The sequence below is a fragment of the Aulonocara sp. 'chitande type north' Nkhata Bay genome, linkage group LG19 (genome assembly GCF_057382095.1).
Source record: "Aulonocara sp. 'chitande type north' Nkhata Bay isolate Kocher_YH1m ecotype deep benthic linkage group LG19, A_spYH_male_GT1.1, whole genome shotgun sequence".
NCBI lineage: Eukaryota > Metazoa > Chordata > Actinopteri > Cichliformes > Cichlidae > Aulonocara > Aulonocara sp. 'chitande type north' Nkhata Bay.
Genome location: NC_141362.1, coordinates 26480855 through 26508134, shown reverse-complemented (window position 1 = coordinate 26508134; position 27280 = coordinate 26480855). Strand labels below are relative to the sequence as shown.

General features: G+C 42.2%; 2 protein-coding genes across 4 annotated transcripts; both read right to left on the bottom strand.

Annotated features, from left to right (window-relative positions):
• Positions 1-160: 160 nt before the first annotated feature.
• On the bottom strand, positions 161-12283 carry e2f2 (E2F transcription factor 2). Of its 3 annotated transcripts, none has more exons than XM_086275534.1 (8): positions 12058-12283; positions 11461-11866; positions 5111-5210; positions 3491-3710; positions 2665-2826; positions 2277-2391; positions 1959-2157; positions 161-1355 (listed from the first exon to the last, which is right to left on the bottom strand). In XM_086275534.1, the coding sequence occupies exons 2-8, from the start codon at positions 11734-11736 to the stop codon at positions 1081-1083; spliced, it is 1347 nt and encodes a 448-aa protein (XP_086131660.1). In that variant the 5' UTR covers positions 11737-11866; positions 12058-12283; the 3' UTR covers positions 161-1080. The 3 variants fall into 3 exon arrangements, with proteins under 3 accessions (XP_086131660.1, XP_086131661.1, XP_086131663.1); XM_086275535.1 differs by having other exon boundaries at positions 11461-11749; XM_086275537.1 differs by having other exon boundaries at positions 1959-2154; positions 11461-12283.
• Positions 12284-18255: 5972 nt separating this feature from the next.
• Positions 18256-20236, bottom strand: id3 (inhibitor of DNA binding 3). Its single transcript, XM_086274975.1, has 3 exons — positions 19824-20236; positions 19420-19493; positions 18256-19037 (listed from the first exon to the last, which is right to left on the bottom strand). The coding sequence occupies exons 1-2, from the start codon at positions 20121-20123 to the stop codon at positions 19440-19442; spliced, it is 354 nt and encodes a 117-aa protein (XP_086131101.1). The 5' UTR covers positions 20124-20236; the 3' UTR covers positions 18256-19037; positions 19420-19439.
• Positions 20237-27280: the final 7044 nt, after the last annotated feature.

The window sequence follows — 27280 nt, the reverse complement described above, 5'->3', positions numbered from 1 at the left end:
CCTAAAACCTGAACAGCAAAGACAAATTTCTCATTGTTTCTGTTTCTGCTGAAGTAACAGAGTTCATTCATTTTAAAACTAGCGGAAAAAGAAATTGCTCCTCTAATTACACCTCATTTACATCAATTAACCCCCTCCTCTCCCCCATCACCCACCCCTCTTCACCCCCCTTGCAACACAGATGCTGCATTTAATTCGTTTTGGGTTATTTCCTAAGAAATACAATAGTAGCTTTACACTAATAAATTAAAACCACTCAGTTAAAGACAACTATTAAACTCAACAGAGCAACAACTGAAACAAAGCTGCCAAACCTACAAGGCGTCGCTCAAAGATTGTACATGTTCAAAGAGATAAAAAGAAAAAAAAAATAGCCACCATTTGTCATGACCTCTGACTCGACTCTGGGTCACAGCCTGCACATTCAGGCACACAAGGCTTGACACAAAGCTTAAGGCATGAAAGAAGCAACATGAGCACCTTTGAAAACCAGTTTTAATGTCTAAAATCTATGCTGAGATCTCACCTGATGTGTATTCTCGAGCTGTAGATGCATGTCGACACTGAAGTTCATTCACAGCTTAATTTGATCAGTGGTGAAAACACTGCAAACAGACCCTGTGTGTATGGCTCTTCATGGCTTTAGCTTACTTTGATCCAGTGATTGAATCCTGTAACGCTGCATGGCAGTTAAAGCTGACATTATACAATGCTGCCCCCTATGGGCCAAAGAGTGGTACAAACAATTATTTAGACTTTGGAAACGAGGGGTAAAAAAAAAAATTCCTGAGTTGGTCACACTAAACAATGACTGATAAACAAATGCATCATCAGTTCTTTCGCTGACAATACGACATAAACAATAACTCCTGCTTTCTATGAGACTTACTCGACTTACTGCCCAAATTTACTATATATACAAATATTTTCACTTTATAATTTAAACAAAGAAGTTGATTCCTCCATCGGACATTAAAACAGATGGCTTCATAGTGTAATAGTTTGTCCCAAGAAGGCATTCGATTAAATATTACCCTTCTTCTCCCTGAATTTTCTCCGCCCCATCCCTTCATCTAAGCCTCAGCTTTTCAACAAATCTCCGAGATCGTAAGTGTCGAAGAAGTCTGACACTCCCTCGCTGTCCTCCAGGCTCCAGAGGTAGTCATCGTGGTCCAAAGGTGGAGAAAAACTGACAAAGGGGGTGTTGGGGTCTGACGTGAAGGAGGTGCCAGGAAGCTGGTCCTCGGTTATCTGAAGCAGGCTCGGGGGCAAACCCAGCAGACCCTCTACGTCAAGCAGAGAGGACGTGGAGGTCACAGCTGAGGAGGCGGCTGGAGCTGCTGCGGAAATGTTGGCTGTGTTGAAGAAAGCGTTGGAAATTAATTTTGTGCTAAGGGCACTGCATTAAAAAAACATTTAGAGAGGTGGTGTACTTCTACACTTTTCTTTTTAGCTTCCTAAATTGGAATAGTTTTTACATCTTTTATCCTCATACAAGTTCTATTTTTATTCTACTCTTGTGCACAAGTTTTTTGTTGTTTTTTATGCTTTCAGCTGAGGGGTTAAATAATGAAAAAGTTAAAGGAACAGTTCAAGATTTTTTTGCAGAATGCAAAACAAATACAACAACCAAACAAGCAAAACTAAAGCAGATTAAATAACATGCCATTTGTTTAATTTGTCACCGATTTATCATGGCATCGCATGAAACCGCCAAAAAGAAGTGTGACCTTTCTGCTTTAATGGTGCTATTTGACCTTTGGACTGGCTCCAGCTGAAGAGGTGCAATTCATTTTTAATGTTCTGGAAGCCTTGGGATAAAATCACTTTGTAAAACTTGTAAAACTAAATTAATGCTAGTTGCAAAACTAGATGCAGTCTATGACTAGTGCACGGGTACGATCAAAGTAAGGGTAGCTCAAATAAAGGTGGTATTCTGTTCAAAACTCAAAGCTTACAGTCAACAGGTTCCTCTTTGACGCTGTAACTCGGTGGTCCTATTGGGGTTGCAGCGGGAGGGTCTTGCGTTTGAGGGAATTCCTTTTTGGGAGTGACAACACTCTTAACAGGACTAGCTTCTTCAAGACCCTCATCAGGACATAGGTAGACTTCTATGGGACCATTTCTACTCTTTAAATAGATCTGCAAAGACCCCTGCTGTAAGGAAACAAGAGAAGAAGCAATTAATTATCAAAACAATCTGACATCAGGACAAATGCACAATTTAAAGGAAGGAGGGGTTAAGGGGACAAACTGAAACATAAACCAAATCTCACCCCTGCTGTGTCTGGCACCTCAAGCTTGGTCTCTGCAGGGGCTTTAACAGCAATGACTGTCTGGTCTTGAAGGCTGCCGATGGAGCGGATGTCTTGATACGTCACATAGCCCAATGTGGATCATGAGGTTAAGGGTAACAACAGTGGAATTTAAATACACGTGCGTGTGTGCTTGTCTTTTTTTCTCTTTTATTATTTTTTGGCTATATCTGGCAAGATATTAGTAGGAATCTGATAGTAAAGTAGGGAAAGACGAACGCCCCTGCTGCCTTTTAGCATATGCGTTACCTACTCAACCAAGCAAGCTACAGCGGAACATGCCAACAAGCGGAAACGGAGATCATGAAAGAATGACGTGGATAACCACGGTGCTCTATGTAAAGGATATCTCTGACTCTCTTTATATTCAGTGAGTTGTTTGAGCTGTGTGGTGCTGGACTGAATCTGTTCATCCAGAGATCTCTCTGCTCTCTCTAGGTCTCCAAGCTCTTTCCTCAGGGCACGGGCCTTCTCCCCTCCACCCGCTCCACCTTCAAACACGTCTCCAACCCTGGAGAAACACACACATACACACAATAAACACGTCTATGAATAATAAAAGTCTGTAACAGTCAAAACAACTCCACACGTTTAGGTAGTGTCTACAACTGGCACTGCAATGTCTGCTGACTGCCACTAGGGGGCAGACAAGCGAGTACCAGTATGAAGTTTTTCTTCCTTTTAATACTTCATGAAGAATAAAAGCAATGGAGACATTTTTAGAATGCAATCAAAGACCAGTATAAATAGACTCAAAAACAATCGGTAGGTTTTTTGCAAATGTCTATACATCTATCTTTTTTACTAATTAGTCCAGAAAGTGTGCAGCATAAAAACACTACTTTGTAAAATCATTATAAAAATCTAGAGTAAATATGTTATAAAAGCAAACTTTTATAAGATATTAATATCTTGTCTCAGCTGTTTGACACGAGCAAAAAGAACCAAGCTGCATTGCACTATGTTACACAGCTTTGTTAATAAGGCCAAATTGCTGCTGTCAACAGTCCTGCCCATGCTTTGCCCAACATTATTGTGAAAGTCTGTAAGGAACCCTAAATGCCAAGGCTTCACTTAACAGTTACGCAGTCCCTGGTTTGCTTCTGTGAGCTACACGCAGTTGATAAACCTCCCACTATTCCTGCTACTTAACCTTCTTCTGCATTTCTACTTACAGCCACTGGATGTTGTTTTTTGACTTCTTCCTGATAAGCTGGACTCCCTCTAGAACATTGGTGATGTCATAAATGCGTCTTTTCTGGACCTCCAGGACCTCAGTGGCCCAGTTCAGATCAAGGACTCCATCAGGAGACTCAGCAATGAGACCCACAAATTTCTTGGTCAGCAGGCCCAATGACGTGTCGTACCGCGTCCGCTCACCCGGAGATTTTGGAGCTGCGAGGAAACACACAGAAAAGTAGCGCATAAGACTAGAAATGTGCTTGAGTTACACAACTCTGATTTTTACTAATTCATTCAAGTGTTTTATTTGGCTGATGAGCTGGCGGAGAGATCACTGATTCAAATATTTACTGTATTAGTCATACAAGCTGTTGACAACAGTGAAACATGAAAACAGTTATTGGAATGTGTCAACTAGATTTATTTCTGCCTTTATGTTTTACTTTCTATGTTTGATATCATGTTCGAAATTACAAATAATCCTCCAAGCAGAAATATTTCTTCCTCGCACGGAAAATATGAAAATAAGAGCTATGGGTACGGTATTGTAAACCAGAAACAGCATCTGTCTCCGATGACTGTGTCTTCATATTGCTTTAATCTGCTACAGGTTTAATAATCAGTCTTGATTAGTTGGACGTCTCTGCTCCTCTGCATCAAAGAGCAAGTTTAGGTGGTTTAGGCAGCTCCAGCTGGTGGGAATCTTTGTGTAAGACTCGGGGCACATCGGAGATTATGGCCCTCTGTTGTCTTGGGAACACTAAAGTATTCTCCCAGAATACTGTGAAAGAGGTCCTGGCATCTCTGCTTACTGTGCTCTCCCCGTGACTCAATGACATATAACCACACTGGTGATAGAAAATGGATCAATAGGTCTGATAATCTTAGTAATAACATATTCTCAGGGCTCCTTAATTCCAGAGAATTGTCCATCAAACAATCATAAGACATTGCAATTTCATAACTGAGAGACACGGCAGACCGCACATTCCTCCCTGATCCGTCATTCCCGCTGAGCTGTGAGATTTGAGATGTCGTTGGGAAGGAGGCGCTAGCTTGTGTATTCTAGGAAAAGAATGTCAACAAGCCAGTTTATGATACTGGCTCTCTACTCCTGGCTACACCATTGCTTTTTTTTTTTAATCTGTTATGTGTAAAGCTGTACGCAACTGAGCTGCTGGTACCGCACTCTGTGCTCATATGGGTGAACTTCGCAGAAAGTGAGGAAACTATTGCGGAATACTTCAGCAGTAGTCTTCCTGCCATGTCAGTTTGACCCATAGCAAACAGGTCTGTTCGTGTCTGCTCACAACCCAAAGGTTCAGGACGCAATCAGGCTGAGGTCGTGTCATGCAAACCTGGCATTACCCACCCTGCCTGGGTTCAGATTAATGCTAAAGAGTACCGTACAATCAACTTCTTTTCATTGTTTGCTCTTATTCTTTTCTTTTAATGTTGAACTGCTTCTTCCCTTTGCATAGTACAAAAAATATTTTCCACCCACTGATGTGTACCACACCACACCAACTTTATTCATAGAGCACTTTCAACACCGTCACAGCAGACACGAAGGGCTGTACACAAACACAACAAGAGATGTACAGTCTACTCACTCCTTGGGCTTGGTATCCGTGCTGCAATGCTACATTTTCCTTTTGGCGTACGAAACTCTGGCAGATACAGAGGGTCTTCTAAATCCAGCTTCCTCTTGGCCTAAAGGGAAGACATTTATCAAAGATTAACAAAAAGATGCAAATGTTACAAAGCAGGTGTGACTTACAGCTCTACTACTTCCTCTGTATTAACTGCCGTTTCACTACATAAGAAAATATAAAGGGTGTATAAGACTGAAATCCTTCCAATCTCAGTGTAGGCTGAACAAAAGCACATTATGGAAGTGTTTAACTCATCCTACTGACTTTAAATAATGGCTAGTTAAAAAGCTGAAAGAATCAAATAGTTTGTAGGGCAAGTCCAGACCTTTTGTAGAACAGTAGCATGAATGCTAGACGGCTAAATAGGGGCTTGTTTAAAAGTACCATGTCGTAAATGTGCCAACAACCCTCAAGTGCAGGAACAAAGCACCCCCCACACGCACACTTTCCCAAGCACTTCAACAGGGGCTGATTTTGTTTGTCTGCAGTCAACAGAAGCGGGAGGTCTATAGGCCCGACTCGTTGCCTGACATACGTCAGGAAGTCCCTGGAATCACTCAATGACCTCTCCTCCCCCCTCTCAACCCTCTTCCTTCTGTGCTTAGCACACAGGCTCCTCACAGAGACACACGCGCGCACACAAGCAGAACATTATCTGACCATAACAGCGATGCATCATACAATCAAAAGCACATGAACAACCTTTGTAACCCAATATAAAATCTTCAAATGACCATTGCTTTTTTTTCCCGCCATCCACTGGCCTACTTAGCTGAAGTGAAAGCGCTACTCTCTTAAGGATTAGGAAATTACCACCACACCCCACGTGCAGATATGCTGTCATCATCAAAAGTTCACGGTGGACGAGAACGTTTGCTGTCAGTTGGAAATCCAACAACTGCCCACACAAAAACACAATGACTGAGCTAGTGAGGCAATTTCACCTCCGCACACTCTGGCTGCTGGGTAATTTGTAGTGCATGGCTAGATCTCACAAACTCCTTTCACCGTGTCTCCTCACGAATAATCCCTTTTGCCACGACAGCGTACATGCGGCCAGTGAACTGTTTTAGTTAACAGGTTTAGGGAAATTGCTTTTTCAGAGATGGGAAAAGCAGGGAGTTCACGTTACCGCGTGTGGATGTGCCTACGCATGTGCGAGTAAAGGGATAATGAAGGCTGCCATTGTCCCCCAGTGTTCTCCCTAACACGTCCACCTGTTGTCTCGTGACATCTGGAGCAGCCCCGTGCTGTTGGCAGGCTAGATTTTAATCCCTAAAACACACAGTCAGGCATACAGAGACACCCGCAACAGGACGGTGAACAGCTACCGAAGAACAAAATGCTCACTGTTGCCTCTAAAACGACCTCTTGCACGATTCAAACTTTGAGTTTTCATTGGCCGATGGTCGTGAAAGTCGCTATCAAACACTTGGAGTCGCAGAAAGGAAGCAGATGATACCAGTTGGACTGCCTACAGCCGTGACAGCTGTGGTTTAACCAGAGAAAAACTGCCACAGCTTTCCATTGACTCAGTGTCCCAGCACAAAGAAAAAAACGTCGCATTTTTTGACCAAATAAGGCTGAAGACTTGTCATTTCTATGACTTAAAACGAGCAGGTCAACGTGTGTCAAGTCAAACTTTTTAATGCACGTGTACAATTTGAGTCATAGCCTGATGCATGATGACTTGTAAGAATGGAACCAGCGGTTTCCCCCTGCAGCTGTACATCAGAGTGAGGGCTTGGGTGCTCCTTCATTTGCATGAGTGCTTTCTCTGGTGATTCAACCATATTACGCAAACCCAAAGTCATTTAGAGGAAAGACCTTTTATTTTTTAAATTCCTCACTTAACAGACTAACAGACCACTGAAAGAAGAAGTGCAGCTATTGAGAAATGGTTACATTTTACAGAAAGTGCACAGGTATGCCGCCTAGCACACATCACTTTTAAGGTGTTAGAACACAACATTGTGAAAATCTGAATCCAAAAGCTTTCACACCCTAAAACTAGCTCTCGCATACGTATGGTGCAGCTATAAGAGACGATGGGAGAGGCCCGAGTCAGCTGGCCTCCTTATTAGCACGTTATCTCAAAGACTGGCAGTATCACGCCACTCACGTTTGCTATAACCTCACCCTGCCTGATTGCCCAGTTACGCCCATCTACTGCACGCGGCCCCTTCTGTTTGCTGTATATTATTTGGCCGGTTCCCGCCGTCTCTGCTGCTGTGCTGTAAACTCCACGCATGTAATCATAATCACGTGAAGGGCTTCTGCAGTCGGGCCTCTCCTCAAACAAACAGATCTTGCTAGTCAGGCTGCACCAGACTTAGATTCCATCCAGGCAAAGGGCAAGTTTCAGTATGCCTACAAGTACCTACCGCTCTGTACCGAGCCCCTTCACTACCACACCCTTGGACATAAAGGAAAAACAAAAGTTGCCCTACAACAGCCTCTTAAGCGGTTAAACAGAGGTGTGGATCCGTCCCCACTGTGGCTTGCCTGCCTGATGAGGGTAAGCTGCTTTGAAATGCAAAACTCCCCCTATAGAGAGCATTGCCCTGTAGGGCTGGTATTTGCCTGAAGCTGGGGTTAAATGGAAAACACACCAACAAAACAGATAATAGAGAGAATGCATACAGTTGGTACTGTGTCCAATATCCCACCAAAGCATTAGCCTGAATGGGTTGTTAACCCTAGGGGCTAAAAGAAGGTCAAACCAGAGCTGAAGGTCGGTTGCAGGAGACGTGTGTGTTCCTAAAAATTACCAAAGGAGAAAGACTAAGGCATTAGCTGACATCCGTAATCACTCAGTTGTGGTGAAACTCCGAGTACGTCACATAAACAGGGAATAAATGGGACATTGTTCCTGGTGAATATTATGGAGATGCATCCTGTTGCCATACCGCTGTTTGACTGTACTGAACTTTGCCTAAACTGACAAATTCATTCATCTGCAGTCCAATAAGAGAAAAGGGCTTCCCTGGACTTTGGCTGTAGGTCTGAATACTGTAACACATTTACATCCCTATCGAGCTGAAAGGAAGCAGAGACAACAGTTTATCAACAGTTTACACACCCTGGTTAAAATTCACATGCCAATAGCTGATACGTTGCCTTTTTCTAGAGTTGGTAAGATTAATAAGTAAAGACTGGATCTCTGCAGCTGAAGTTTACTAAAATCAGTCAAATATTAACCTTTTTTTATTTTTTTTTGTAGGTAGGTGCCTACAAACGTGTGGGACTTTGTATGTGCTTAGATTGTTTGTACTTAAAATAAATAAATGCTAAGCTTTAAAATCTGGTTTCCCAGTCAAAGTTTAAAAAAGGAAAGATTAAAGAAAAAAGCTGTGGTTATAATGTTGTATAGGTTAAAGGAAGTGAGCCGTAAGTACATGAAAAGGCCACACTTCCTGTAAACAGAGAAGTCATGACTGAACATGCACTGAAACAGCTGTGTCAGCAACACATTATTATCTTCAGCTTCTTTACTGTCGTCAATAAAACTTCATAATATCATCACATCAAATGTATCCTGCAAGATAGCTACCACCAGCCATCGCAACACATACAAGAGCAACTCAAATGTCGTGACTTTTAGTCATTCAAACCCAAACATAATGATAATGACATCCTTGTGTCAAAATCATAAATATATATTAGTGCAACAAAACTAACGTATAATAGAAGGAATACGCTCAAACATCATTAAAGCCCACTGTACCACTTATTTCTAGACACGGGAATCAAATCACTTAAAATGATAAGTTTAAAAACAGAAACTTTAAGGTGGGTTCACTCCCTTTGATTAAGTTTACCCAAATTACTGAAGTGATCCAGAGGAAGTTTCTTAATCAGAGAGCTTTTTGAAACCTCATCCGTATTTTCAACCGTGCCGTCACTTCTGTCAACCCGAACTAGGCTCCTGTTTTTCTGGTAAATTGAAACGTGCACCTGTGACAATGTGCAACAACTGAAAATATTCAAATCCCTTGAAAACAGAAGTTACCGTGGTCACAGTGTGCATGCACAAAAACACAGGCGACATGACTGCGTACACGGGGGTCGTGTCATAAAGCCTACTGAACCACATCAAATCCAGTATGGACCACTTATATGGCCAAACTTTAAGGTTGGATTTCAAGGGGAAAACCAGGTTATCAAGCGTGAATGCACGTAATATTTCTAGAAACCAACAATGCATACACACTAGGGCTGCCACAAACGATTATTTTGATAGTCGACTAGTCACCGATTATTTTTGCGATTAGTCGACTAATCAGATCATCATCCATTAGACGTAAAACTACAGCTTATTGCACCAGCAGCATCTGCTCTTATATAACTATCATTAGCTTACAGCTTTAAGTGTTTAAGGTCTGTGCTAACTAAAAATAAAGACAAGATGATAGTTTATTAAATTTTAATGAAGTTTTCAGATTGTTTCGGTGGAGTTTAATAAACTCCTTGCTATCTAAAATATAACAGGACACTGGAGTATATTCTGGAGCATCTCACACTTCTGATAATCAGTTGTCTGCTTGACGTTTATTCAGCTGTGTAAAAACTATAACTTTAATCTCAGACAAACTGATTTACTCAGGAACAAATAAAATACTAAAAAAAAGCCAAACAATAACATTTTTAATTTATCTAAGTGACTCATATATATTTAACCTGAGTAGTGAAAGACGGCGGTGGGTTTGAAAACAATTTGCCGGGAGTCCGGTGTTCTCACGGCGCTAGTGACCTAGCCCCCGGCTAGCTATCGAGCTAGTGGGTAACAGACGTCTCCGAAAACGTCGGAGCACTTTTGAAAATATGTGGTGTCCTGATAAACTGAGCAGATATTTGAGGTTTACACAGCTACATTCTCGCCTGAAAATATGTTAAACGTTTATTTTGTGACCCAGAAAGAATAATAAGAGTAACATTAAAACTAACTAGCTGCCGCCATTGTTGGAAACTGCGCTGGGCCGCGCTATGAATTCTGGGACACAGCTGCTTCTTCTTCTTCGGGGTTTAACGGTAGCTGACATCCTTGTACATGCAATGCTGCCATCTTCTGTTTCAGTCCGTTATTACACTCTTAAATCCTGCCACTTATTCCTGCGTCTTTTGTGATCTTACAAAGCTTCAAACGACGCGTCGACTATTAAATCAGTCGTCGACGGTTTTGATAGTCGACGTAATCGTGACTAGTCGACTAATCGTGGCAGCCCTAATACACACTTTGACAGCAGTTAGGTTCACATTGGCACATGATATGCCAGGTGGTACCCTATTTCTCACTTTACTTATATCCATCTAATCCTCTTGAAGGGCCTATTAGGGCTGGGGATTTGACATGAGATTTGAAAACCCTGTACGCACTCTAACCCCTTTAGCGTTACTGCAATTCATTAAATCTAAAAAAAGACTCCGGGGCTGACGAGTCAGCTGGAATAAAGACACCAAATACAACAAACAACAACAGGTGTAGAGCACTAAAAAGCTGCTGAGTGTCATCCAATCTTCTCAGATCAGGATTTTCAAATAATCTTCAGCATTCGAGTTTAAAATGAACGACATTACTTAACATCATTAAAGCCAACTGTGTATGTGTTTTACAAAACAGGTTAATCCTTTACTTATTGGTGATGCTTTAGGGCTTCCGATAGTAATACTTTCACACTCCAGAAAATACACTTGTTCTGTGGTTATGACCTCTGACCTATGCTTCCTTCCCACAGTCCAACACAGACCCTGTTTTGACATAATGGGAAGTGAGGGTGGAGCATCTGTTGTGTGTGTTATCTCCCATTACAAGTGTTGGGAAGCTATGGATTTGCCTTAAGTGTCTTTCCTGCAGCTTGGTCGAGCCCCTGCATTGTTTGCTTGTATTAAAAAAAAAAAACTAGCTCTGCTGCACCAAGGAGGGGGGACACTCGTTATTTGGGCACAAGAGAGTGGGGCCTCTCTCTAAGCACCCCTACTGGCTCATCAAAACCATCAAACACAGAACAAGGCGTCTGGCCTTGTCTTAGCTACAGCTGGACTGCGGGAGAAGATGTCACACAGCCTGGCATGGATAAGGAAAAAAAAGAAAGAAAGAGAGAAGACACCAGTCATGCACATCAGCAGGAGCAGCCACAGTGGCCCCTCTGTGGCTTATCACGTCAAAACATATCTGAATGCACCCTTCTCAAACATGCATAGCAATGAAAAAAGTTAAATATTCCTCCCCCGGACATATGCATATCATTCGCTGGATATTAAACAGTAAGGAAACACGACCCCAGGCTTGTATTTGTGTGATTATTTACCGGCAGTCGCCCGGAGGATGATCTGATGGGTTTAACCTCGGGTCCATGGGGGGTTGAATACAGGCTGTTGGCTCTTTGTTCGGCCACGCTGGTGTTGCAGATCTGGGTGAAATATCCGGCCGGTACCGTGTTCATCTGCGGACTGGACAGTCCGGTGAGGAAGAAGTCGGTCTTCACTCCACCGGTGGACAAAAGCTTCATCTTCTGCTGAGAGCAAGGCAGCCCCACTGCCTGCCGAGCCGATGCCGGCGAGACGCCTTTAGGCATCCGCATCATTTTCCTGAGTAGACTAAATTTAACCGGACCGGTGAGGCGAAGGCAGAAGTGTGCCTGTACTTGAGCACACTGAATCGCTCAGCAAGCTTCACTTACTGCGGGACCTCTATGAATATATTAACTGCCAATACTGTAACACACAGAAACAAAACAAAAGCAACTTTCACAGCGTAAACTGCCGAATTAGCTGCAAGCCGCATGAATTACACATGCAGTACAGGCTTATATGTTATAATGTGACGTTTATCCTTAGTACATTTAACAGGCTGGTCGGTGTTGTTATCCTTTGTCCTGTAACAGTGTAGAGGAAACTTGCCTTACCAGTTATAAAGAATAGCTTCCTGAATAAATAAACTATTTCAAACGTCCAGAACTTTAAAGCTTAACTCTCCAAGGCTTTCAGGTCTCACTGAGATCCGGTTCCAGCTGGAGATTAACAAATGATTGTGACTCCCTCTGGTGCTGAATCCGACCCAGTATGCCACTCCTGTCCGTCCACCTCAGAGCTCCTCTCTCCATACAAGGGGGCAAGAGATGGGGCAGAACAGTCTTTTTACCGCCAAACTTCATCCCGCGAAATTCGGATCTCCCGCGGCTGAAAGCCGCTTCTGATTGGCTCATGACACGTTCAGCTTGTCTAATTTGCATAAAACAGTTGTACGGGGATGGGAGTGATCTGCTTAAAGGGACAGGAGCACACATCAAGACATGGTGTTCTTTCATTGCCAGGCTGGATATGGAGACAATGACCAGCCCAGACTTTATAATCACACGTTAGAGGCGCATTATTGTTGTTGGAGCACTTTTTATTACCTTTTTAACTCCACTTGTAACCACTTACTTGCATTTTACAGCATCCCAGTTCAGTTCCTTGACAGTCAAAGATTACAAAAACGGTTAAACATTAACTTCATATGTTTATATGAAATTTGTAGTGTTTTAAAATGAAGTCTGATTCTGCAAACGGTGCAATCATGTACAGTATGTTCAAATAGTGCCGAATTGCTCTCTGGGTAATCAGGACATAATAAAATATGTGTATTAGAAATCAGAGGGCAAGAAAGGATTGGAAAGTTTTTTTCACAAGTTTTATTTTTTAAATATAATTAAATATACACTGTATGTTTTTTGTAAACAATAAAGACAATTTTGCTTTATTGTATTCCATGTGATCAAAGTGTATTGTTCTCTGTTACAAGGAGATTTATAGATGATAATTGGATTCACTCAGTACCACTCCTGCTTATTGGCTCAGAGGAGGTATTGAAAGAAAACACCCCCTCCCCCATTAGCAGCAACCAAACCCAAGCCATATGACTTGACCCCCTTGGCCAAGACAAAGTAGACTCTCCACCAAAGCAGCCCCATTGTCCAGCGTCAATCTGAACTGCATTTTGAATGAAATAATCAAAGTTGAAAGTGGTTTGAATGCACAACAAAAATGATTGTTTGTTGTGCATCTGTGCCTTTAAAAAACCGAGGGTGAAGAAAAAAGCTGACACAGTTGCCTCCTTATTACACCGGATTAGAGATCAGGAGATAATTCTTAATTGTCAGATGAAAGAAATTTGCTTTGTTACTGCACTGGATGCCCACAGAGTGCAACGTATATTATCCCCACCCTCATGTTTCTTCCTCTTTCACACAAAATCCTGCACAATTTGTAGGTGTTCTTGCATAACTAGCAATACTGGAAATTCAGATTCATGTTTCATCCCAACTGCATGACATGCAACATCTCACAGCATTCTAGTGATGTACATTTTGTACTTTTAACTTTGTTGTTTGTTTCTTTTGTTTTTTTAAATCACTAGTGATGTTTCTCTCTGTCACATCAAAATTTGTGATGCTTCAAAATGTGTTCAGTGTATCAAACTGTGAATTTGTTTTATGAAACTCACGTGGAGTTAAATGAGTGTCTGGACAGTTACACATTTATTGTAGCTTTGCTGCCTACACCCCCAAATGGCTGTGCTATTTATAGCCATTTGTATACAGAGTCCTCTATTTTCAGTAACGGCGCAAGTGATGACTGAAGTAGAACCAGAAAACATCACTAAATGCTGTTTTTCCTCCCTTGAGACACTCTGCTAGGCCTTTACTGCAGAAATGTCAGCTGCTGCTTGTTTATGGGTCTTTCTGCATTTGTTTTTGTACTTAGTGAACTAAGTGCATGCTAGATGGGGTTGCCAGTCAGGTGACCAACTTAGCCCTTGATATCTCATTGTCTTGAGAAAATCTTGGGTACCTTTTGCTGTATGCTTTTGGGTCATCATTCATCTGTTTTGCAGCATCTGACTGAATCTGAGCAGAGAGTATAGTAATGCACATTTCAGAATTCATGCTGCTTATATCGGCATTCATATAATCGATAAACACTAGTGATCTAGTTCCACTTAGAGCCATACACCAAGCAGGCATAACAATATGACCACTGACAGGTGAAGTCAATAACACTGGTTATCTCCTCATCATTACACCTGTTTTTGAGTGGGATATTTTAAGAAGCAAGTGAACATTTTTGTCCGCAAAGCTGACAAAAACAGAAAATATGGACAAAGATTAAAGCAAGCTTGACGAGGGCGAAATTGTGAAGGCTAGAACTCCAAAATTGCAGCTCTTGTGGGGTGTTCCTGTTCTGCAGTGATCATATTTTTTAAAAGTGGTCCAAGGAAGAAACAGTGGTAAACCAGTGACAGGGTCATGGGCAGCTAAGGCTCACCGAAGCACGTGGGGACTGAAGATCTGTGTGATCCAATGCAACAGACGAGCTACTGTAGCTCAAACTGTTGAAAAAGTTGATGCTGGTTCTGATAGAAAGGTGTCAGACAGGGGGCTCTTGCTGACTTGTGTCCACTACCGAAAGCATCAACAATGGTCAAGTGCGCATCAGAACTGGAGGAGAAAATTGCCTCATCTGATGAAGCATGTTTTCTTTTACATCACATGGATAGCCCACTACGTGGTGTCACTCACCTGGCACAACAGCGAGCACCAAGATCCACTACAGGAAGAAGCCAAGCCAGTGGAGGTAGTGTGAGGTTTTGGGGAACATTCTGCTGGGAAAACTTGGGTTCTGCCATCATGTGGATGTTATTTTGACACGTACCAAATACCTAAGCATTGTTACAGACATGTACACCCTTTGATGGAAATTATATTCTCTGATGGGTGTGGCCTCTTTCAGCAGGATAATGCGCTGTGCCACAAAGCAAAAATGGTTCCCCAGATCTCAATCCAATCAAGCATCTGTGAGATATGCTGAGCAAACAAGTCCAATCCACGGAGGCCCCACCTCACAACTTACAGGGCTTAAAGGATCTGTTGCTAACATCTTAGTGCCAGTTATCACAGCACATCTTTAGGGGTCTAGTGGAGTCCATGCCTCCATGGATCAGGGCTATTTTGGCAGCAAAAAGGATGGTCAACAGAATATCAGGCAGGCAGTCATAATGTTATGCCTAATTGTTGTACATGCTCATCCCATAACATCCCCTCTACCATGTTTGGCAATGTGGTATGCTTCTGGTCATGGGTGGCTGCAGCTGAGGTTGAGCAGATTGCCTACTCGGAAAGTCAGTGCTTCGATCCCAGACTACTCCACTCTGTATCGAAGTATCCTCGGGCGAGAACCCCCGCTGTGTCAATCAACGTTAGAGCAAATGTTCGTGGTGCTTAGGTATACAGAAAAAAAGCCCTTGTAATAATGTGTTTGATTGGGTGAATGACAGTAAAAAGTGTTTTGAGTGCTCCAAGTAGAAAAGCATGATATAATACCAGTTTATTTATCACCATCGTGAGCCATTCCTTTCTTTCTCCATGCTTTTCTCTTCCCATCATTCTGGTACAAGTTAATCTTGGTTTCATCTGTCCAACATTTTTTCCCCCCAGTACTGTACAAACTCTTTGAGCTGTTTCCTGGCATAGACTAATCTCTCCTCATTGTTCTGGAGGGACACCAGTAGTTAGTTATAAACCCTCTGTATTTAATAACAGACCTTGAGAGTGATACACCCACCTGTTTGAGAATGTTTTCAACGTGTCTTCAGCGTTTTCTGAACAAAGAAGGTTATCCTATAATCATGCACTAGTTCAGTCTTTTGGGCATTTCTATGTTATTGAGCCTGTCAGGGTATTCATTATTTTTAAGAATATACTAGACTACTGATTTGCACCTTTCACCAGCAAGTTCAACAATTGGAATCCACTCCAGATTTTTCACCTTCTGAATTTGTCACAAAATAAGAAGAGAACTGGGCTTACTTGGCCATGAGACAGCTTGTCAGTCATTTGTCCACTGTGCTGCTGTAAAGAAGAAAGATCATTTTCTAATTCTTGTGCAATCCTACATTTTGAGGTTGGCTGCTTCATTTTGACACTGAAAGCAACAGTTCTTGATGTCAGGAGGCTCCATCCTCATCCAACAGCCCCATCTAGTGTGGACTGGCAGCTGATCTTCATGTTGTTTGCTGCTTGCAATAGTCTTCTTCATTACTTAACCAGATTAACATACATGATTAATGTTTAACATTGGTGTTAAAGAATAAGTACAAAAAAGTTTGACGTGTTTTTTAGTGGTTATTTGTCTGTAGGTTTTTCTTGTTGGCAATCTTTCAGCTGGCACTGGTTAATATGTGCGTAAATTTACTGGTGGAAAATACTGGTTTGATATTTACCTGGTGTGTATTCTAATGGGTAGGAGAGCCAATTTATATCCCAAGTGACTATTTTGATGACAAGATTGTGTCCTACTTGTGTTTTCTCCCAATGTTTTTGCCAGTCAAAAGAGTCCCAAGACTTCCTAAGTGCTTTTTAAAGGTTCCAGGCAGCACCTAGTGATTGAACAGGGGAATGAACAGCCATAATAGTTTTATTGTAGATTTTAGGTGGTAGGCCAAGTGGGAAAATATTTCATAATAATAGTTGTAATTATTTTTACAGTATTGATTTGATGTTAAGAAACATTATTAGAAAAGATTTGTGTGCAGTTTATTATTTTACTTTAGCATGTATGTCTCCTATGGCTTGAGACCCAATTAGCAACAGTTAATTGGGTTAACTGCTGCCAGTTAACATCCTGCTGGAACCAGGTCCCACCACTGTCTACGTGGTTTTATTTTTTGTAATGTTTTGGCTTTTATTTTTTATTTTTTGACTTTGGTGAACAAACACGTGGGTGGTCTGCACCTCATCTCTACCACAAGCCTCCTATTTTAAGCCACCTGCTATGAGCCATCCTAACACTGTTATTTTAAAATGCATTCCTTTATTGATTCCTGTATTATCGTTCAGCACTACATCACTGATATATTGCTGAACAAAATTATATGCACAGAGAAAAACAAGAACGTCACAATAAAAACAAGACAGGGTTTAAAAAGACTGTCGTTCAGTCAAAGAAAACAAAATGAAGAAAAATAATATGTACAAAATAGAATCTACAGCTGAGGTGTGCTCAGCTATTGCACTGTATCCATGTATTATCTATTTATTATGACGCATACTGTCCACTTATTAGTCTGATAGCAGTTAAGCTGTCATGTAACCTTGTTGTCCTGAACTTCAGGCTGTGGTGCTGTTACTATTAATAATAACGTACATGAGCATTTTAAAAGTATAGAACATATATAATATTAAATATGAAGTCCATATAGGTAGTAATAATTATATTTTGTATCACAAAATATTCTCCACCGTGATAACTTCCTACGGCGAGAAAAGCCAATAACGCATTTGCACCACTAGATGGCGTTGCTATTTCATTATTAGCTGTACGAGGAAGGTTAGAATTGGGTCATCATGTTTAACTCTTCTCCCTTGTTGTTTTGTTGTTGTTAGCTTTCTTCTATTTTCAGATAAATAAATAAATAAAAACAAAGAAAGAAAGAAAAGTGCAAAAGTACAAAGCTTCCGTTCAGTGTAACTATTGTTCTAGAGAGATACCGGTAGTGTGTGTCAACATCTAATTCCTGAAATTCCACACAGATCCAAGCGTTTGTTCAGCTTTTGGAAATCAGTTGTCTACAGTCATACTTCCCATGCATTGTTTCACTCTCTAATATGATTCCATAAGGAAAGCTTCTCTGTAAAAACCATGGAAACATCTTCCTATCTTCTTTTTTAAAAATTGTATAGTGCTACCTCAAGAGTGGTAGCTTTAGCTAGGCAGCATACTGTACCTCTATACACTGGTGTCATGAAGGTGACATTTTAACAGGATTTATGAATGATCAGATGCACAGTTTTACAATCACATAACATCCTCTCTCTTTTACACCATTTAGGAAATTCAATCGCTATGAACTGGTTTCTTTGGAAAAATAGAAACACTGAGAGGAAACTCCCTTTGTTTGATTTCCAACCACTCAACCTCAAGATTCATCTAAATACATCCTGTTGTATCAGCATTTCACTGTCATCCAAAGCCAGAAAGTCACGTCAGCATCCCCATCGTCTTCAGAAGAATACGACTAGTTCAAACTCATTCATTTTTCTAGACCAAACACACCACACCAGGAAAACGGTTTCACATTCTTTTTTTTTATTTCATTACATAAAAACATACATGTACATACAAAGCAAACTTTATAATAAAGAGTTTATGAAACTCACAGCACATTGTCTGTAGAAATAACACAATCCCTGCAAACATTTACAATTGACTCTAGTATAGAGTTCTGATTATACCTAAGACACGCGAACTCCCAATCCCCCCAAAAAAACAAAAGAAAAAGAAACATCCATATTGATTCACATTTCACACCCCCAGCAGATATGTACACCTTCTTAAGAAGTTTGATTAGTTCTCAAGATTATTAGAAAACATGTGTTTTGCTTTTGGGGAAGGGGGAAAGGGGGGGGGGGTGATAATTGTGTGAGGTGATATGAGACTTGGATACAAAGTTCAGGTTGTGTGTCCACAAAAACTTTTGTTTGGAATGCAATACAAAAAGAAAAGAAAAGAAAAGAAAAGAAGAACAATTCCTCCGACTATCTATAAGGAATCCCAGGTTGTTTTTTTTTAAGAGGAAGGCATACAAAGCTGGTAGCTTTCACTTTCCAATCCTGGCTTCTACTTTGGTGTGTTGATTTGTCTGTCCACGGGCCAAAGAATGAGTCTCTGTTTTCTTGCTCATGCAATACTGTTGATCCCCACTCATCTAGGAAACAGTCCACTTTTTCCTCTTTCTTTCTTCAAGCCCTCCTCCTTCTTCTCCTTCTCTCCCAAATACCTATCCCACCCGTTCTGCCCCTCTTGTCCTCTTGCCCGGAGTGAAGTGGAGACATGTGTTTCCCTGCACCTGCGTGGAGAGAAAGGAAGAAAAGTGAAGTCAGATCTCTCACCCTCCCTCTCTCCCTCCCTGCAGAGGGGAGCAGACAGACTGGCGCCTAGCATGGAACTTTCATTAACCCCAGGCAGATAGCAATGAATCCACTACACAATCACTGGCCTGTCTAATTGGCGAGCATAATGAAAGTGGAGGAGTGAAGACTTTCACTTTTAAGCATATCAGTACTTACATTATTCTCTCTGGCATTTATAGATTTATTTGAACTTAAGTAAAAAGGAGTAATTCAAGATATGATGATTTGCTTCAGGGCACATTTGCCTCATATATATATTTATTATATTATTATATATATTTACATATATATATGTATCAATTAGGAATATATACGTACCATAACATGCCATCTCCATCTTAATGGCACAACCGCCCTTCTTCTTTGGAGAAATTGCGACTAATGTCCGCAGTCTGAATGGAGAGGACAGAGAAGAGAAGCAAGTTTCAGAAGCTGGCAATAACAGAAGTATATAATAAATGCCTGAGCAGAGGTGTGACATCGCAGAGCACCATCTGCTGCTGTGTGACTGCGGTCTACAGCAGAACAGCAGCGCGATGCGCGCACGTACGCATGCGAACAAACTTTGGAAAATTCACAGCGGACGGCCTTGAACTTTAAATGACTCTGCAGTCCAGATTCATGCAGTGCAAATAACCAGCAGGCAAATTCCTGCCAGTGATCGTGACGAGTGACTGAGGATGTCGGAAAGCGACCCAGCATCAGCCCGCATCTCCCCTCACCTTTATTGACAAAACCATCTCCGGCGTGGCCGTGTCCTCTGCTTCCAGCGCGATCTGCAGGTCGAAGATGTAGTCAATAACGTGTTGCAGGATCTCCACCTGGCTGACCGACTTGTTCTGCGGGATGCTCGGAACCAGCTCCTTCAGCTTGGAGTAGCAGTCGTTCATGTCGCACAGGGCGCTCACCGGCTCATCCAGACAGGAGTGTTTATTCCGGCTGATGGCGAGGTTCTGCTCCGAAATGCAGCACACGGCCTTGTAGCAGCTCCTCACCGAGCGGACGGGACTGATGGCTTTCATGGTGAAAACGCAGGTGAAACTAGAGCGATTCACTCGGCTTGTAAGATTTCCTGCTGAGGTCTTTTCGATCAGTGTCCTGAACAGCTACAGTGCAGTGACAGCGGCGTACACTTTGGTTTTTATAAGGCACACGCTTGCAGACGCCCCCTTTCTCGTGATTGGCCAATGTAAAGAATAAACCTAATCCCATTGGCTGATACGGAATTGGGGAAGCGTTTGGAAGGTATGAGGAAATAAGGTAGGGATGCCTGAAGGGAATTGTCAATCGATTTTTTAAGCTATCGTTTTCTGATATTGCTCTTTATTTTAAACAGATGAAAGGTTTTAAAGTAGGTCACTTTGAAGAATACCGTGTAAATGAGGGCTTCTATTACCTATGGGGTTCTGCCTTGTGAATAATAGCAAGGAACGTGGTTTAGAGTTGGACTTTTACTTCTTTCATCACACTTTGTTATCCGTGATCACTGGCCCTTCAGGAAATGTGTCTATGTCCAGCCCCTGGAAACACCTCTCTCACAGGCTTCTGAATCGCTTCAGCACATCAGTACGGCCCTACAAAAAAGCTCTATATTAAATCTTATGAACTTCCACATTTTTAGATACACACTCCCTAACAAAGATACAAATATATTGGAAATTTATATCCGATTACAGGCAAAAGGTCAGAGGAAATTAGTTTCCAAGAATCACAGGCTCATCCACTTATTCCCCGGCTGTCCATTTAGGGTACAGTGATAGTTCACAGCCTACTGTTTAGTCTCACTGTGTGCCATGAATAACGAAAAATCACTCCTATTATTGAAGCCTTGTGTGCTTAAGATGTCCTTTAATGTAAAAATCGGGCTTCTTTTGGGCGAGACTCTTTATAAAAGTTATATTTTAACCATGTAGAATGTCGCTCCATTTTGGTTTACATCAAAGCACGCCCCGTTCTGCTCCTATTTGGGTCTTATTTTCCTCTTTTCTCACAATCCTGTTTTGTGGAGGAATGCAGGCCTGAGCCAGCTGTGTGTCCTATCCCGGCCCAGCTGTGTTGATCTAACGCGCCAGTCCCAGACATGCTGGCGCCAGCCTCCCGACGTCATCCATTCACCCCGACGCGCACTCCCCTCTTTGGCAGACGGCCCGCCCTCCCCCGTGAACCATGGGGAGGGAGGGAAGCAGAGGCGCTCGGAGATCGGATTGGCTGAGCGCTTCTATCACTCATTAACCGGACTCTGTGCGTCCACGCTTCTCTGCTTGGGTCTACAGATGGACTCGAGACAGAAGTCGAAGGGAAAGTATTTCTAAATATCCACAGCTTTTGCAATGCTGGATATACGCAACTGTAGCTAGAGATGAATCATGAAAAGTTACAGCACAGCACTGTAGATTCTCTATTTCTGTTCCTAATGAAGAAGTCCAAATGTAACATTTCAGTGTGAAGAGAAAAAAATGATTTGAACAATAGTGTTGCCCAGTGGTCTGTGGGTGCCACAAAAGTAGCCTGTATGCGATATTTTGCAACCACTCTGAAAGTCTCCACCACAGAGAACTAAAACTTATCATAGGCTCTTTTTAACTGTAGCGAAGGTGGCAACAATTTGAACCCCCCCCCCCCCCCCCCCCCCCCCCAAAAAAAAAACATCGCTCCGCATGCTACAGGAGTAGCTGATTAAAATAGCTGGGTAATACAAAAACTTCATAATCTTATAAATCTGTGCACAAACATGCTCCCAGAGATGTCCCATCTGCCCAGAGGTTCAACAGATGTTCCACTCGCTGCTTTCCTTGTGGCACCCCCCTCCTCCTCACGGCAGTTGACCCTGTATTAGGAGTCATTCAGAGACCTCACTTTAGCGCAAACCACATTGAACCGTGAGACGGGACTTCGATCCAGACTATTTTAAAATCATATTGTGTGAGCAGCGCTGAGTATCTAAACAAGACTTTGACCTAAAGTATCTTTCTTAAATTTGCTGAAGGGAAGGACAAATATTGCTTTGAAATTCCCAGGCTTGGTGGGAAAATAATTGTTTGCGTTTGCTGACCGAGCCAGCTGTCATGACAGGGTCTGGGTAAAGATTTGGCGTTTGTTAATCTGACAGAAATGACTTTCTTAGTCATTTTAGAGAGCAAGGAGCCATTTCTGTCTTGTTAAAAATTGTAGTATAGCATTTTCCTGTGGTACTCATTGCCAGGGGCCTGTAGATTCCAGAGTTCCTAGTGCGTAAATCTGTGAAAACGCACACACACGCACTAGTGTGTCTGGGCAGGGATCAGGTGCTTGTCGGAAAGGCCCCGGACACAATCGGGTCTCTCTTTCAATGGATGGGAGAATTCCGAGCCCGGCGTCAGTGAGTCTGCCTCTCTCACCGCCCTCCCTCTCCCTGCTCCTCCATGCAGCTGGACGCAGACAATCAAGCCATCAACAATCGCCACGCATAATTAGCAGCACCCCCTTCTTCTCCCTTCTCTCTTTCTCTTCTCTCTGATATTTGAATTCACTTAAAAAAAAAAAAATTCAATTACTATCAAGGAAGCAAAAATACAGTCTGATATTAACATCAGTTCTTCTTCTATGAAAAAAAAAATCAGTTTTCACATGCAGGATCTCACTCCCACTCGTCTTTATCTCTCAAAGCACCTTGTGTTAACATAAACAAAGTGCCTCCTTTTGCACGAAAACAGGGTGTAGGGTAATGAGATGAAACAGAACAAGACAGCAAAGATAAACCTCTATACTGTCCCGTGGAGAGGTAGCTCTGTATACAGAAGGGTATCTTTTTCATCTGCAAGTGCAGACTCATCTTGAGAGGATAATTAAGTGGCAAGAAACTCAGTGAAACTTAATTCTTTATATCCCAAGTGTGTCTGTGTGTGTGTGTGCAAGTACACGCCATGCACTGTTGGTGTGTTTTCACTCTGTCCTTCATCAAAGACGCCTCAGTCTTCTCCATCAGCTTTGAGCAGCCTACAGATCCCAAGCTTTTCGCCTTAGTGACCCAGGCAGTGACATGACATTTTATGCACATTGTTGTTTTGTATTGGCCACTTGTTATCTATGTTAGAGTCTCTTGTTCAAGCTTGCGCATAATGATCCTGCTGGATTTGTAGATGAGAGGGTACATAATATGTCAGAAGATAAACTTACCCATACGTCATTCACTGAGTCACACACTCGCCCACTATGTGCCTTTTTCTGTTGTTTTGCTGAATATCCGAATGGAGTGTGTGAACAGGGGTTCTGGGTCTTTGTTGCTACTGAATAGAGAATTAATCTCCGTTGTCCAGCACTGAGGGCGCCAAATGATTAAGCAGCATGTGTCCCATTAAACATACATCAGAAGTACAGCATGTAGAGCTGCTGTTTATGTTTAAAAAAAAATCCAGAAGTCGGTAATGTAAGGAAATATTGTGCTGCTCGCTGCGGGAACAGGGTAGTTGTCATAACTATGTTGACAGGTGGCCCTGTTGATGTCCTTGGGTATGAATAATGCTCTCTAGATGCAAGAACCCATCCAGGCAGTGGAACTGTATAGAAGGTGGGAGACAAGCCACAGAAGGCCATTTAAATCCATGATCACCACACTGGTCCAAAACAAGCTGAGTATAATGTTGAGTGCGGCTTGGCGGGTGGAGACCAGGTGTTGGTCACACTACTGTTTTGTCATTTTCATCAACAGACTGGAACAGTTGGTTTATTCTCTAGCCATTCAATGAGGATAAACATCTGGCTTTCCGCGCACAACTCAGACCTGGTGATTGTGGCTAGGATCTACACCAACTCCACCTGGTGTCTGACTTGGTCTGATTAGTCACAACACCTTCCACTGGTCTTCAACTGTAAACAAAAAAGGGCTTGGACTTGAATTCTGTAGGTTTATTCTTTTTCTTTAATCAAGAAATTCATCAACAGTCACTCTTCCATCAGACACTGAGCTTACTGTACAGCTGGTTGGCCATTAATGGAAGGTCTTTGGGCCCAAATCTCTGCTTTCAATGTTGCAAAATATGCACTTCTGTAGACAGCACAAATTGGCTGTGTCTGCTAGTTGTCTCCACAATGCTAGGAAAGAATGAGTCTGATCCACAGTTTTCATTTGGTCTCACCATTGTGGAGCTACAATCTTAACATTTAACCAGAATCAATCCAGGCAACTATTTGCTGATTACTACCAGATGATGACTATATAATTATTTTTGATACAAATGCTCTCGTGTAATAGCTGTTCCTCTCGCAGTTTTTGCAAAGGGGGTATTTGTGGTGCACTATAAACTCACTTGAACTAGAGTTCTGACCTTGCATTTAAAGATTGTCTTGATCCACGCTTGTGACATACCCACACAGTGTGGCCAGTACCACGAGGAGAGTTTAAGAGTCGGGGTCCAAGTCTGTTATACTGATCTATCTTGCTGTAGTGCTAGCCGGCATGTTGCGGTTGCAAGCTACCATCGAGATGGAAATAAACTAATTCCAACATTTGTGACCAATTACATGATGTAATGGTATTGGTACGAAGTTTTAAGACAAAAGAGTTTGGTTGAAAATTCTGACATCTACTTGTATCTACTAGCTGAGGCGTTCAGGGTCAAATATGGCTGTCCAACTTCCTCACAGACCCCACGGAAGTTAATACATGTGGTTTTGTATGAAGAACACATGGACCGGGAAACATAATAGAGAAATACAAACAGGAAATTTTCTTGGGTGATGAGAAAGCAGTCCAATGAAGGGAGCGAGCTGAGAGGGGCAGAGAAAATTGGTGTGGAAAATGTCTGAGGAAAACACTTGAGGGCGAGTGACAGAAAGGAGAAAGAGACACTCAGACTGTGAAAGAAAGAGAGGAATTGAGAGAAAGAAAGCTGTAGAGGGGTCTGACGCTGTGGCGGATGCTGCAGGGGTTCAGCTGGTCAGGCTTCACAGAGACACACATACAGAGGCCATTAGGTCCCTGGTGGGTATCTCTGCACCTGTGTGTCATGTGTTTCTAGGTCAAGTGGGTGCCTGATAATCTAAGATGAACCGCAGCAGTGACTTTCTCCTTCTGTCACTGACATTGTATTCTTCCTTTCTCTGCCCCCCCACCCACTCCACATGCATGCATATACAAATACACGCACACAATCCACCCCTCCTCATTTCTCTTGTCTGCTCCTTGTGCTGCTAATGAATTGGAACGGTGCAGACTGAGACATGATGCACAGCTGATTCCCCCACTCTTACACACACACACACACACACACACACACACACACACACACACACACACACACACACACACACACTTACCCTTTCCTAATCTGGGTCAGCGGTGCCCCTCTTGGTCACCCCTGGCGGAGCCCTCCAGACGGAGGGCGTAGAGTGGGAGCAGAGAGGCCTGGGCTCTCAGTGACCTGATTAAAGGCTCTTACACAAACTAGTGATCTCCACAAGCAAGCAAATGACACACGTCCTGGGCAAGCTACTGGACTTTTTCTAATACTTTCTGGTTGTTTTATACTTGTCCACTTATGTGTACAGTGATCAGAAATATTTCATAGGTTTTTGTGAATTTTCTGCTCAGATCTAATCAGTCCAAAAAGACATGTTTTTTATCCCGAGTGGTTTTAATTGGGGTGCTGTGATGTGAACGCCACCACGGGATGGACATAAAGACTTGGGGAAAATGGATACTGCACCAGCTGGTTATCATTGCATTGCCATGTTCAGGCACCATCGCTGAAAGGTCACCTCTCTCAGCTCATATAATGGTCCAGTGTGTTTTGTTATTCGTGTTCTGTCTGTGAATCATTTTAGGCCCCGTGAGTCCATCCTGGCTCTGTGACCCGTTGTTTTTTTACCGCTTACAAACAGCACCCCCCCCCCCCGAGAAAAGCTTAGAAATCTGTACAAAGTATTACTTCTGAGTAAAAGGTGAAGTAATAGAAGCATGACTCACTCCAGAGGAGACATACACTACCAGGAAACTGCTATATCTGTTTAGCCGTGCCTGGTCTGTGTGTGTATTGTATTATGGACATTTCCTGCTGAGCATTCCCTGGTTACTCTGTAATTACTGAAAATATCCTCACACCACTAAGTTAAGAGTCTGACCAAAAGTGGAGGGTCAACGCCACTGAAGATTTCTAAAAATGTTGCTTCCTCCAAACCCCTAGGATGGCCAAAAGAGGAATATGGCCTTTGCGAGAAAGTTCTCATGAACTTGAAGCACTTAAAAAAAGACTTTGAAATTCATAATAAAATTGACACATGTAATATATATGTGTTAATTTGAATACAATAAATATCAATGCATAATATGAGATACATAAAAGGATTATTTCCCTCAACTCCTGTATGGGATTCAGCATTTGTGATCGGTGATGATTTATTTGCTCAGATTTTGAGATCTTTTTCTTTTTTAGTCAAATATTTGAAAAGACAGAAGTGAGAGATGTATATTAACTACATTGATAAAGACCACTGCCTAAGAAAGATGAGCTCAACACACATATGCTACTTTCACCACATTGGGCAGCTTGCTATGTCTAAATTGGCATATTTTCATACCAGAAGCCCTTCGTGACACAACCTCTGAACTGAACCAGGGATCTTTCACTTGTTAGATTACATTGCATGACTTGAAACACGTGATCTCACATAAATACGACACTTCAAATACTTTATAGGACACAAAGCAACATCTCAGTTTCAAGAAAGAAACAGTTTCTAAGAGGTTAGCGTTAAGTTTTGCAGCTCTGCATTGTTTTCATAAAATCCAAGGGGTGCAACATGTTCGGTTTCCTGTGGGTTATATTTTAAAGGTTAGCAGAGGATGGAGGTGTGGAGCTTATCTAATCGGTGTTACTACAGTCAGCAGTGGCATTTTGTAGCTGATTAGGCCAAAGTCTGACGTGACAGACAAGCTAAGACAAAGTTAGCTGATCAGAGTGTGTGAGTGTGCATATGTGTTCATTCACGTAACAACAACCTCATAATGAGTGTTTAACCACTCGAGCAGTGCTCACCTGTGTCAACGTGTTGAGGGACTGAGTTAATTATTGTCCTCCAGACGTCTGCAGGGCCTCAGAGGCCGAGAGATTACAAGCCGAGGATTAGATAAACAGGAGAAGCTACCTTTCTTTTCAAATCAATCCCGAGATTACTGATCCATTGTGCTGGTTAAATAATGAAG

What these genes read in the sequence shown, in the direction of transcription:
- e2f2 (XM_086275534.1), bottom strand. Translation starts at nt 11,736, where the DNA reads ATGATGCGGATGCCTAAAGGCGTCTCGCCGGCATCGGCTCGGCAGGCA. An exon ending in CATCCTCCGGGCGACTGCCG is followed by an intron (nt 5,211 to 11,460) that starts GTAAATAATCAC and finishes TCTTCCCTTTAG; the next exon opens with GCCAAGAGGAAGCTGGATTT. An exon ending in ACGGATACCAAGCCCAAGGA is followed by an intron (nt 3,711 to 5,110) that starts GTGAGTAGACTG and finishes GTTTCCTCGCAG; the next exon opens with CTCCAAAATCTCCGGGTGAG.
- id3 (XM_086274975.1), bottom strand. Translation starts at nt 20,123, where the DNA reads ATGAAAGCCATCAGTCCCGTCCGCTCGGTGAGGAGCTGCTACAAGGCC. An exon ending in AGATGGTTTTGTCAATAAAG is followed by an intron (nt 19,494 to 19,823) that starts GTGAGGGGAGAT and finishes CTCTCCATTCAG; the next exon opens with ACTGCGGACATTAGTCGCAA.